The sequence below is a fragment of the Danio rerio genome, chromosome 11, assembly GCF_049306965.1.
Source record: "Danio rerio strain Tuebingen ecotype United States chromosome 11, GRCz12tu, whole genome shotgun sequence".
NCBI lineage: Eukaryota > Metazoa > Chordata > Actinopteri > Cypriniformes > Danionidae > Danio > Danio rerio.
Window position 1 is genome coordinate 20118120 of NC_133186.1, and position 13709 is coordinate 20131828.

Genomic DNA, 13709 nt, shown 5'->3' on the forward strand with positions numbered 1-13709 from the left:
ATTAATTTATTTTGCTTTGGCATTTATTTGGCTTTAATATTAGTGAAGTTTGGGATGTCATAGCTAAAAACACAGAAACTTCCACTAATGTTACTTGGTTCATGCTGGTTATTTTTAAAGACCCATATTATAATGATAGGCCAATTATTTTTAGGTTTTTGCAACCATAAAATAACATTGCCAGAAAGTTCATGGTAGGTTTTTTTTTAAATAACCTAAAAGTATATTTTCTGAATGTTGTCTTGCTATCTTTAAGCAATTATTTCAGCAGCCAAAATCAAACATTCTGGGAATCAGAAATTAGCTGGGGTCAAACATGTTTGTTTATGCACAAAAACTATCATTTTTAAGTTACCAATAATATAAAATAAAATGCAAAATTATCCCAGTTTTTGTATTTAGCATAGGTCAAAAATGTATACAGGTAATTTTTATATAAATATCTGTATTTGGTGAATGATGATATACTGTGTCATTGTTTTGCCCGTATTTCGAAAATAAAAACATATCGACTGCATATAAGTTATGAATTTGATTGAATTATTAATAACATAATTATTAATAATAATTAATTATTAATTAATTAATTAATAATTAATCCCCCCGAACACACACACTTTATGCCACTACTGTATATCACGCAACCCTGTGACTTTTATTTTGAACTGTAGTTAAGTCATGCTGCCGCTATGCTGTAGGTAGTTTACCCTTGATTATTTGACTTTATCAGTAATTTTTGTATTATATTTATTACATATCTGCCTGTGAGAAATTCAAGATCTCGGAGCATTGGTCGTTGGAAACAGAATTTAACTGAACCATTCATTTTGTGAAAATGCGACACGCACGTGAGGTGACATTTGCGAGACTCATGAGGACATTTGCCGCAGTTTCAGACACCCAGACCGTCGCTTCAAAACACAAAACAGCACCGAAAGCAGCAGACATCGCCAACAGACTCCGGAAAGAGAAAGAGAAAGAAAAAGATGACAAAAACGAGGTTTGTTATGTTTGTTTTTGCAAGTATGTGTTGTTCATCAGATATGTGTGCAACCATTTATGCTCCGTCTATTTTGGTTCCTCGACAAAGGTTCCGGTGTCCCCTCTCCAGTCCAGAGTGAATGAACTCAAGCAGTTTTCTCAGCAGCTGCAGTCTGTGCACCCGAGTGTGTTCGCAAAAGCCCTTTACAGGAGCTCCCTTTATGAAGACCAAAACATAATCGCCATAAATAAACCATATGACGTTCCTTTGCATAGTGAGTATTGAAATGACATCTCAGCAACACTCACCTAATGTTCATTTTGATTAACTTGAATGTACTATAATAATATTTAGAATGTATTTCATGGTACTAGGGATTATAAAAAATTAATTATGCACCATTAATGTCTATGTAAAGCTAAACAAAGAAAGTTCTAATACCTAGATTCTAGGAAATTCTTGGTTTGATTCTGAGTTTTTGAATCAAAAATAAATTGCAGTGCACAGACAGTAGACTGGTGACTTTTGAGATAAGAAATAAAGGAAATTACATTTAATACCAGGGTTTAGCAAATTTTTGTATAGGCGTAGCAGTGCGATATGACGGTATATCGGCACTGGTGTGAGGCATGTGTTAGTGTCCCACCAGTGATGATACACAGCCATATTGCACTGCTACGAGTGTAATATTGCATTTATACAACAGTTCAACAGCATAATCGTGGCAGACAGTATTGCCAGATTGGGTGGTTTTGAATTTGATTGTGCGAGTAAAAATGACAAAATTTGGGCAGTTTTAAAACTTAAATTTTATATCCAACCTATTTAACAAGACATAACTGTGTGCTCCTACTCCATTCAGTTAATAGTGACCAGTGCATAGCGCAAACCGCATGGGCCCACCCGCAAGAGGAGGTGAAGGAAAGTTGTTGAAAGACTCCCTTGACAAATCTGACTCCCCTTCGCGTGCCCTCACATCACACAGCGCCTGCAGTAAAACTCACAGCGGTTTATCATGACACTTTTATCCATCATTTTTTTCCACAATTGACAGCAAGAACAAACATAGAAGCATTGTCTGATTGACAAGCAGCACCTAATTATGTTCAAAACTCCAAATTAAAACGCCAAATGGGAGAAATGTATACCCCATATCGAAAGTAAAACATACTCTAATAGGTAGTGTAATCTGAAATGTGTGGGTGAGATGAAGCAGTGTTTGGATGTAATCCAGTTATGTTGTGGTTCTGTGACTGCTGGTGTTGGTTGCTGTATGGTTAAAAAAATTATGACAGTTAAAGTAACTATGTTAATTTTAAATAAATAAAAATTAAATTAAAAAAATTATCTGATAGTTTGGGCAGGTTTTGGATGACTTTGGGCTGGAAAAACTCAGCTATATCTGGCAACACTGGTTGTGGAACGGAAGTATGACAGGCTGATGGATGCAGACGCATTGTATCTAAGAAATTATAAATATTTAAAATAGGCACTATTCTTATAAATGAACTGCATAGTTGCAATCCAAACCACTACATTCTTGCCTGAAAAAGCCTCAAAAGAACATCAAGTTGTCCAACAACTGCAATATTTGTCAAACTGTCCTGAGTTTTTTGATCTGCTGTCACTCTGTGGACGGAGTAATACACAAGGGTGAGGAGGCTGTACGAGAGTTTTTATTGCAGAATATCACACAGCTATCAGCCAATCAGATTCGAGAACCAGACAGAACTGTTTTATAAATATATAGTAGTGATGGGAAGATCGGATCATTTTGCTGACTCGGAACTTTGAGTCTCGTTCATTATGATGAATGAATCTTTTTTCGTTCCTTTTGTTCAATTTGCCAAAATATTATTAAATGGTTACAAGTTGCTTCCAAACTTATCTACAACTACACCAAACGTTGATTAAGTTTGTCACACTACAAAAAAAATTATAACTAGAAAGCTGTAAGAAAGAGCAAATATTTATTTATTGTTTACCTGCTTGTTTACTTTTTGTCTATGATTATGTCAGCTCACCTCTTCTGACAGGTCTTCAAATTTGAGTGGTTTGCTCACGTCACACAGACCCATATAAGCTTAAATAATGCAAACAGTCTGAGCCGAAAGAAGCCATGTTTAGTTAACTTCTCAAGTCTTCTGGTTTTCGAGTCATTCGTTCATCATGTGACAGCGTGTAAAGAGAGATGACTCAAACCCGAAGACTCGAGAAATGAACGAATCAAATCTTTGTCTGGCTCTAAATGCATATGACTGGCTTCTGATTTTTTACCTCAAGAAATACACATGTGAAGTAGTTTCAGCATTTTTGTGTTTTTATAAATATTAAGAGCCACGAATAGTGCCCATGTTTTCTACTATTTCAGTGGACAGAACATGATGATATGCTAACATCAGTTTTTTCTCCACTTGTCAGATATAAATGGCATCAGAAACAGTATCGCCGAGTGTCTGCCTTTGCTGGCAAAGATCACGGATAATATGCGACCTGGATCACAGTTACATCTTTGCCACAAACTGGAAAAAGAAACTACTGGAGTTTTGATCCTGGCTAAAACAGAGGAAGCTGCTGAACATGTCCAAACGCTCATCCAATCACACAAAGTGGAAATGAAATACTTGTACGTTACAAAAACTTATGTCTAATGATTTTTTTTTTTTTGCTTGTTGATAATGATTCTCACGTACAAAAAAACACTTATTCCCATTTTTTCTCAGGGCAATCACTGTAGGTGTGCCTGTTCCATCTGAAGGAGTGATAGACATTCCTGTTATAGAGAGAGCAGTTGTGGGACCTCAGCCGCACTTTAAGGTGATGTAATACTGTATTCATGACAACAGCTTGATTTAAAAGAGAACATGAGGAGATGACAGGATGCAATGCCTAAGTTAACTTCATCAGAGACATTGCTACAGGAAGTGGACTTATTTTGATTAACAATTAAAAAGATTAAACCCCTGTGAGCCGAACAGGTGATGAGCTGAAAAATGCCCATCAATCTGGTAACTGAAGACTTTACCCAACACTTTACCCAATATTGCACATCTATTTTAGTTTATTTGACCTATTCAATCTCCTTCATTCAGGTGTTTTCTTCATAATTTTATTTAATTTATAATATGTGCAGTTGCGATCAGAATTATTAGCCTCCTGTTGATTTTTTTTTTCACAATTTCTGTTTAACGGAGAGAACATTTCTTTCAACACATTTCAAAACATAATAGTTTTAATAACTCATTTGTAATAACTGATTTATTTTATCTTTGCCATGATGACAGTAAATAATATTTTACTAAATATTTTTCAAGACACTTCTATACAGCTTAAAGTGACATTTAAAAGCTTAACTAGGTTATTAGGTTAACTAGGCAGTTAACTAGGCACTAAGTTATTATATAATAATGGTTTGTTCTGTAGACTATCAGAAAAATGTGTAGACTAAAGGGGCTAATAATTTTGACCTGGTTTTTAAAAAATTAAAAACTGCTTTTATTCTAGTCGAAATAAAACAAATAAGACTTTCTCCAGAAGAAAAAATATTATCAAACATACTGTGAAAATGTCCTTGCTCTGCTAAACATCATTTGTAAAATATTTAAAAGGAAAAAAATTCAAAGGGGGGCTAATAATTCTGATTGCAGCTGTATGTGTATATGCATACAGTTGATGTCAAAATGATTAGCCCTCTTGCAAATTTTGAATTCTTTTTAAAATGTTTCCCAAATTATGTTTAACAGACCAAGGAAATTTTCACCATATTTCCTATAAAGGGGAAGTATATTTTTTATTATGGCTTGGATTTTTCCCTGATTGTCTACAGAACAAACCACTGTTATCTAGTAACTTGCCTAATTATCCTAACTTGCCCAGTAAACATAATACTAGTACCTTTCAAAGTAAAATATTATGTACTCTCATCATGGCAAAGACAAAAGAAATGAGTTATTAGAGATTAGTTTTTAAAACTATTATGTTTAGAAATGTGTTTGGGAAATAATTTTTTAAAAATCCCAGAAGGGAAAATAATTTAGATTAATACTTTTGACTGGTAATTTAAAATATATTACATAAAATGTATTGCTAATACATTTAAACATGTACAATTAGGGAAATAAGCATTAAACACATCACTATTTTTCTCAGAAAACATATTTCTAAAGGTGCTGTTGACTTGAAATTTTCACCGGATGATGGTAACAACCAAAGAGATCCATATATGCACAGAAAACAATATTAATTAGTTTATAAATTAAGTTATGCGTAATGATATTAAATGATGCAGGGGAAAAAAGCATTGAACACATGAAGAAAGGAAGGTGTAGAAAGGCAGTGAAAGCCCAGACAACAGCTGAAATATCTCAGAGGTTATTCAACAACCTTTTGCCCTTCCTTCCTTCCATTGTAAATTACTATCAGCTGCTTCAGTACAGCATCAGCATTAGCAGGATGATGAAGATGAAATCAGAGTGTACAATTCAGCAAGACAATGATCCAAAACACATCCAAGGAAGCTCAAATGCTTTCAGAGAAAGAAAATCAAGCTGTAGAATGGCCCAGCCAATCAACTGACTTGAATCAAATAGAAAATTCAAAATAAAGATCAGATTTAGACGAGACCCACAGAACCATCAAGATTTTTACACTCTGTTGAGGTCTGTAAATAAATCAAACCTGAGCAATTCATGTGACTTCATTCTCCATGTGAAAGGCATCTTTTCTAGCTACCATCACAAAAAAAGCTTCTATATAATGCATTAAATACATTTAAGTAGTTCAGTACTTTCTCTTTGTTTCATTTCATTGTTATTACACAACTAATTAACACATTTTTCAGATTTATTTTCAATTTTATGTTTATATTGTTTGGGTTTTTACCAAAATCTGGTTCAATTCCATGTCAACAGCTGCTTTAGAATATTTTTCCAAAAAAAAAAAACATGATTTGTTGAATACTTTTCCCCCCACTGTACATATTTTTTTCATTCTAATGGTTGTAAAAAGTGACCCTAAACACAACTAAAACCTCATAACTTAAATTAGCATGCTGTCATGAAACTGAGTTAGGGTATTCAATTCAGCCAGGATAGCTTGAAAGTCACAGCTTATCTTGCTTTTTCCCCCCTCGTGTGTCTTGCATTACTATAATTAATGTGAAGTATTTGTTTATTCTGTTAGATGGCTCTGAGTCCGCTGTTTAAAGTGAATGAGGATGGAGATGGAGTGACGAGAGTGCGAGCTCACAGACAGGCACATGCTGCAGTCACACGGTATCAAGTTCTGGACAACACCAGCGGCTGCAGTTTAGTGGAACTCCAGCCTCTCACAGGTATTGACTGACCGTGACTCCTGAAAACTACACCCGACTCAATATTCCTAAGTGGGATGTATAGTCCCTGATAATTATAAATAAAAAGTTTAGATTCTAAAACCTCTAAGTGCCATTTGTCTGTTGTGTGTAGGCTCAGAGGTTTTACTTTTAAATTTTAGGAGAAAATTTCAGATGGTGTTCAGGGGTTTTTGGATCTGAACTCTTCCATTGTAACTAGCTTTGCCTATATATGCTGTAACACCCTCATTTTATTTATGGCTCAATTAACTACCCTTTCGTTGGTGTTGGTGGCTGTTTTTGCCCTATTGACTTTCATTATAATGACATTTTTTGATTGCTAACCCATGACACCATATAATCAGGCATTCTTGATTGTCGGTGGTTTTCCCTCTTGGGAAGGGGTCAAATTTGTCATTTTTACGGATGATCATCTGTTGGCACCATTAACCTTTTAGATTAGGGATGGGCAGACTCGGTCTTGGAGTGCTGGTGTCCTGCAAAGTTTAGCTCCAACTGTTTGATTGATGTTGGAGCTAAACTATGCAGGACACCGGCTCTCCTGGACCAAGTTTGCCCACTTCTGCTTTAGATTAATGGTCTCAAACTTAATTCCTTGAGGGCCACAGCTCTGCATAGTTTTTATTTCAGCCACCTCCAACTGACATCTGCTTAATACTCTATTCACCTTATTGTTTGCGTATGAGCGGGAGCAGCCATTTGAATCTCTTTAATAAGACTTTTGGTCTTATTCACTTCCTTTCATTTTCAGACATTAAAAACAGTTTGTTATGCTGCTTGATGTTGCAAACTGACATTTTCTTTTTATATCATTCTGCTTTGTCTGTGTAATCATGCAAACATTTGTTTGACTGTATTCTGCGGTTTATTGTAAATAGTCATTTCTCCCATAGACAGCTAAGCCTGAATCAGAGGTTCTAAAACAATCGCAAAAATGAGCATACTTCCACATTAAATAGTATGGTCAATAGTAGTCTTGAACACCTTGATTATTTGAATAAACTGTTAAATTAGGGTTGGAGTAAAACTGTGCAGGGCTGCAGCCCTCCAGGAATGGAGTTTGAGACCTATGCTTTAGATAGACCTGAGTTCTATGGAGTATAACAGCACATTATAATTGACATGCATTAATACACTAACATTGTTACGTTCTAAGTACATTTTCTCTAACATATCAAGGTAATTATTATTCTTGCTTCCGTTTTGATACTATTTACGACCCATAATAATACACTTTCTTTTGTTTTTATCTCTTAAAACAAGACAAAAACTAAATAAGAAAGGTACACAGTGCAGTGCATTGTCAAATAAATCAACAAAGATGGCAACAGATAACAAACTCTGATGAAATTACTCATTATTCAGTAAATAAACACTCACAACACATACAGTTGAAGTCAGAATTATTAGCACCCCTAAGTTATTAGCTCCACTGTTTATTTTTTCCCCCAAATTCTGTTTAATAGAGAGATTTTGTTCAACCCATTTCTAAACATAATAGTTTTAATAACTCATTACTAATCACTGATTTATTTTATCTTTGCCATGATGACAGTAAATAATATTTGACTAGATATTTTTCAAGACACTTAAAGTGACATTTAAAGGCTTAGCTAGGTTAACTAGGCAGGTTAGGATAATGAGGCAAGTTATTGTATAACAATGGTTTGTTCTGTAGACTATCAAAAAAAATAAATAGTTTAAAGGGGCTAATATTATTCACCCTAAAATGGTTCATAAAAATGTTAAACTGCTTTTTTTCCAGCCGAAATAAAACAAATCAGACTTTCTCCAGAAGAAAATATTATCAGACATACTGTGAAAATTTCCTTGCTCTGTTAAACATCGTTTGGGAAAAGTTTTAAAAAGAAAAAGAAGTTCAAAGGGGGGCTAATAATTCTGACTTCAACTGTACATTTTACCATGTCCACATATTTATGTCTTTGTTTAGAAAGAAATATTAAAAGAAAATCTGAAATTAGTGATAGGAAAAGTTCTGAATGTGATACATTTTTTCACCAAATGACCAATATGTAATAGGAGAAACTGAAACATGCTGACAAGAATTCATTATTATGTGTGTTTTAGGTGTGAAAAACCAACTTCGAGTGCACATGGCTTTAGCGTTGACCTGCCCCATTCTTGGTGACCATAAATATTCCCACTGGAGCAAACTAGCACCCCAGGTATGATTAATATATTCACTTGTAGATCCTTAAATGAGGATCATCCTATGCTGCTATTCACGTTTGTGGTTGATTTATAGATGCAGTGTGCAGGGTTGGGGAGTAATGGAATACACGTAACTTAATTACCTATTAAAAATACAAAATATGAGTAACTGTATCTTGTTACAGTTACATTTAATATGGGTGGTAATCAAATTAACTACAGCAAACAAGTATTTTGGTGATTACTTTTGAAACTTTAATGTCATTGGTAATTGCCAATCTATGTAAGTGGCTATTAGTAATTGTCTGACGCACTGCAAAAACATTGCGGGGTACAGTTGAGTTTTGTATGTTTATTAACAGTTATTAACAGTGTATGTACAATTTCAACATCATAGATTATGTGCTTTTGTTTGTTTAATGCTGTTCTGAATTTCTGAATAAGCTATTTTACATAAAATAAATCTATATTTGGACTGCACAATATATCATTTCAGCATATATATCACAATGTGTGCATCTGCAATAGTCACATCACATAGATCTACAATGCTGAGTTGACATTACATTGTAGTTTTTACATTTACATATACAAAACAATGAAGCATGCACTGTTTATTTCACTTTTATCTTTGCTTAAGTGCATTTATCTATGCTTGTAATTTGTTTATTGCATGAAATGCATGATACGCTGCATCACAATCATCCCAAACTAATACATTTAGTTACACTTTAAGGACCAATCCATTCTGACCAATTAAAGCACTAGTCAGAATGGTTTGCTAAGAGTGAGAATTGAACCTTAAAATAGTGTAATCAAAAACGCTTTCCAAATAGTGATATTCAATCGTTTGCTGGAATTGTATAGATACAGTATATCGCAAAAACACAAAATATCGCAATCTCTGATTTTTCCGATATCGTGCTGCCCTAATATGTATGTGTGTTTATGTATATATATATATAGTACTTATACACACACTTCTCAAGACAAAATGATAATTAAATTTCCTAAAATGACCATGTTCAAAAGTTTACCTTAAGTTTACCCCCTTATATTGTTTGTGTGATGATTTATGTTTACCCTTATATTGTTTTTTTTTTTCAATTTACAGCGTCTGCATTTTTTACCACTTATTTAAAATGTATACCAATGTGTTTTTGTCTGATTTTGAAATCAACCTTTCGAAAGATTGAGAAACTCAAACAAAACATTTACTAAGAGAAATTATTTTTCTTTCCCAATTGTTTATTTTCTTTTTATTTATTTGTTAATTAGTTCATTTATTTATTTTGACTGGTTGTTTATTTACATTTCAACATTATTTTATTTTCATTTATTTGTTTGTTTCCTATTCCAGCATTATATTATTTTCATTCATTTGTTTGTTTCCATTCATTTATTTATTTATTTTCCTCTTTGGGATTGTTAAAGAAAACGTATAAGTAAATAAGTACAACAAACTCATGTTGCTTTTGATTATTAGAGATTGTTAAAATACTTTACAAATAGAAATTGCACAGATAACTGATGTCCAAAACACTATGAAAAAAACAAACTCATTTAATTTTTCTTCAGAGATTACTTATTTTGAGTCTAACAAAATAGGTTGCAAATGATTTTTTTTGAAGTATATTGTAATCTAGTGGAAAACATTTTAACTTTACACAGGGCACTAATTGAAATACTCATTGAAAAATAACCCTATTGGGGTTATTAAAAATATTAATGACTTAAATATATACAGTAGTCAACATTCAAAGTCAATCAAAAATGTTTCTCAACATTGTCCTAAAATAAAAATGGGTGCTGTTTAATAGTTTTAGAACAACTCTGATGAAAGGGATGATCCACTTCAAATGGTGACTACTGTATCTATACAAATTAGATTAAGGGTTAAAAGTAGCCCACTGACAGTATGTTGCAGACTACCATTCAATTATTTTGTTTTGCCCATGAACGTAGTGTGTGTTAATAATGAATGGTGGTGGTGTTAGTGTGTTTTCTTGAGACATGACTCATTGTCACGTTTAAAGAATGACCACACGAGTCTCACATTTCGGGTTACAGAAGCTGCCTGAGGGTACGCTGCGCCGGCTGGGCCTGGTTCAGAGTAAAACACGATACCTGCCTCTTCATCTACACTCCCGAAGGATCGTCCTGCCAGGATTCAAAGGTCACAGAGACATTACGGTGTCCTGTCCCCTTCCCAAATACTTCATCAACGCATTGAAGAGGCTGGAGATCCCACTGCCGGCAAAAGAATGAGATCTATGATCTCTTCTTACTTTTGCATCGAGGACTGGATTTGACATGGTTGAAACTGGACCTTCTGCTCAGATGTTTTGTATGAAATAAATAAAAGACCAATAAAAATGTTCTGCAAACTAAAGATATAATCAAGTCTTCATTAGTTATCAGTGTCAAAAATAAACAAACCCATATCCTTTAAGGTGAAATACTTGCATATAGATTTATATAAAGACAGTTTTTTATAATTAGACTTTAACTGATTACTTGACAAGCAATCAGAATAATTGGAAGTCACAAATGTAAAAATCTGTTGTTAATTAAAGGGTAGGGCTGCAGTATTATGATACTATGCTCTTGTGTAGACCATCATTTTATACTGTATTCATGCAAACAGGATGTTATGTCATGGCTCTACAGGCTGAACTTCATATCAGTCCATGACGATACAGTAGTGAATTATGCTAAAGATCAAATTAAATTCTGAAACGCCTTTGATTGATCCAATGCTTCAAAAATGTGTGTTCATATACATGCGTGTGCTTTTTTTTTTTTTTAGGTGAAAATATAGTTGTTTTGATTGCAACTATGCAGTTCATTTTTAAGGATAGTGCCTATTTTACATATTTATAATTTTGGAGATGGGCGAAGCAGTGGCGCAGTAGGTAGTGCTGTCACCTCACAGCAAGAAGGTCGCTGGTTCGAGCCTCGGCTCAGTTGTTATTTCTGTGTGGAGTTTGCATGTTCTCGTTGCATTTGCGTGGGTTTCCTCAGAATGCTCCGGTTTCCCCCACAGTCCAAAGAAATGCGGTACAGGTGAATTGGGTAGGCTAAATTGTGTGTAGTGTATGAGTGAGAGTGAAAGTGTGTGTGGATGTTTCCCAGAGATGGGTTGTGGTTTGAAGGGCATCCGCTGCGTAAAAACTTGCTGGATAAGTTGGCGGTTCATTCCACTGTGGCGACCCCAGATTAATAACGGGACTATCCGACAAGAAAAATGATCTTGTAGATACCGCACATCAGCCTGTCATACCAAAGATATCCACAGAGACTGCATATTAAGTCCCTAAAAGAGAAAAACTGCATAATTTCGAACTACAGCTGATCAAATCATTATTAAACAGGTAAGTGACTTTCTAAGTCGATCGCTCTCTTTTGTATGTTGAAGTGCTGTATTTATACCATAGTCTGGTAGTGTTTGCTTTGGCTTTTTCGGGGTTAATTGTTGAGATATCCCGATTTCAACAGAATTACTGGAAAATGTCTCTAGACTGATGGCATTTCATGTTTTTCAGCCTTTAAATCTTATAATGTGAGCAAAATCACCTGTTTTGTCATCATTTTATACATTACTCTAGAGCAGGGGTCACCAATCTCAGTCCTGGAGGGTCGGTGTCCCTGCAGGGTTTAGCTCCAACTTGCCTCCGCACACCTGCCTGGGTGTTTTAAGTATACCTAGTCAGACTTTGATTAGCTTGTTCAGGTGTGTTTGATTAGGGTTGGAGCTAAAATCTGCAGGAATAAGTTTGGTGATCCCTGCGCTAGAGAATCATTTAAATACTACTTTTAAAGTGACGTTGGTAAAATATTAACGGTTTCTGCTGTTCTGACGTCAGCTGCAGATGTGAACGAGTGACGAAAGAAAGTAGTTACTCATACAAAAGGATTTTTAGACTCTCCGTGTTTGATTTTATTTTTATATACACGATTGTGCCGTTGAACTGTTGTATAAATGCCGTATCACACTTGTAGGAAAGCAATATTGTTGTATATCAGCACTGATGGGACTCTTAAGGGTGATTTCAAACTTGTATATTGATTCAGTTGTTCCAAAACAGGATTAAAATTGTTACATTGTTGCTCTTTGTTCTTGGTGCGGTTCACTTTCATACAGCAAAGTTTCTAAACAAACCAAAAGAGATGAAACAAGTCACGTGTGAGTTAACTCTACTCACTTTGGTGAGAGTTTCATGGTTTATTTTGCAGAGTCCCGCTCCACTATCATGCGTCCTTATTTTAATTTATGGCGATGAGCAATGACATTATAAGCAGAAATCTGCACTTTAATTTTTAATGGTGACGCCCACATATGTCGTCACCAGATATAAATCAGAGGTAAGACTCTCTCATGCATAGCCCTTGGCTAGACTGCAGTTCGATCAATGGTCCTAATAGATAAGCAGCTCTTGTTAATAGTTCAGCATGCTTTCAGTTTCATATTTAACATGAAACGTACATTTACCGGTGAGACTGACAATTCGCCCTACTCATAATTCTCTCTTCTTATAGCCATATATGCCTATTACATATCCATAAATCACTGTGATATAGCCGGGCTCGGATCGTTTCGCTCTCACTACAATCGAGCCGAGACCACCTCATTCAGGCGATCTCGGACCGTTTGATTTGGCGCAGATCCGAGCGCGATTACTGGTTTCACATATGCCAAACGAACCGCGCTAACTGGGCAAACGAGACAGGTTCTAAAAAAAAAGCCTAGGTGTGAAAGCACACTAAGACACTCAGCCTGTGGCGACGTGCCAAAGTATGCCTCCCACCAGTCTCAATTCAGTCATATCGCACTGCTACAAGTGTGATATTGCCATAAATAAATATTGTTTATTTGGTTCTTGAATGAATGAGATATTATGAGTTTTATTTTGTCATTTTTAAATCTGAATTTGGAACATTTGGAGCTTTGCTTAAATCCCTTTGTTAATACATTTCTAAATATAATAAAGATTTTTTTAAACCAAATTATATATATATATATAAAATTTTTATATCACCAATAACGTGAAACTTATTTAAAAATCTACAACTTCAAGTTCAGCCCGATCTCATGAGTAAACATAATTTGAAAAGTGGCTAAATTATAAGATTTCATGTTTTAAAGAGAAGCCTGTCCTCAAACCTCACCCCGCTATTGGGCATGAGCAAATTGTACTAAAA

The 13709-nt window shown here is 34.8% G+C and overlaps 1 protein-coding gene across 2 annotated transcripts; it reads left to right on the forward strand.

Moving 5' to 3' along the window:
* Window positions 1–648: 648 nt before the first annotated feature.
* Window positions 649–11259, forward strand: rpusd4 (RNA pseudouridine synthase D4). 2 transcript variants are annotated; one of them, XR_012386759.1, is made up of 7 exons: window positions 649–1000; window positions 1091–1256; window positions 3404–3608; window positions 3706–3799; window positions 6164–6314; window positions 8424–9171; window positions 9868–10899. XR_012386759.1 is itself a non-coding variant. In NM_001003495.1 (7 exons), the coding sequence occupies exons 1-7, from the start codon at window positions 836–838 to the stop codon at window positions 10773–10775; spliced, it is 1077 nt and encodes a 358-aa protein (NP_001003495.1). In that variant the 5' UTR covers window positions 698–835; the 3' UTR covers window positions 10776–11259. The 2 variants fall into 2 exon arrangements, 1 of the variants encoding a protein (NP_001003495.1); NM_001003495.1 differs by having other exon boundaries at window positions 698–1000; window positions 8424–8521; window positions 10578–11259.
* The last annotated feature ends 2450 nt before the right edge of the window (window positions 11260–13709 follow it).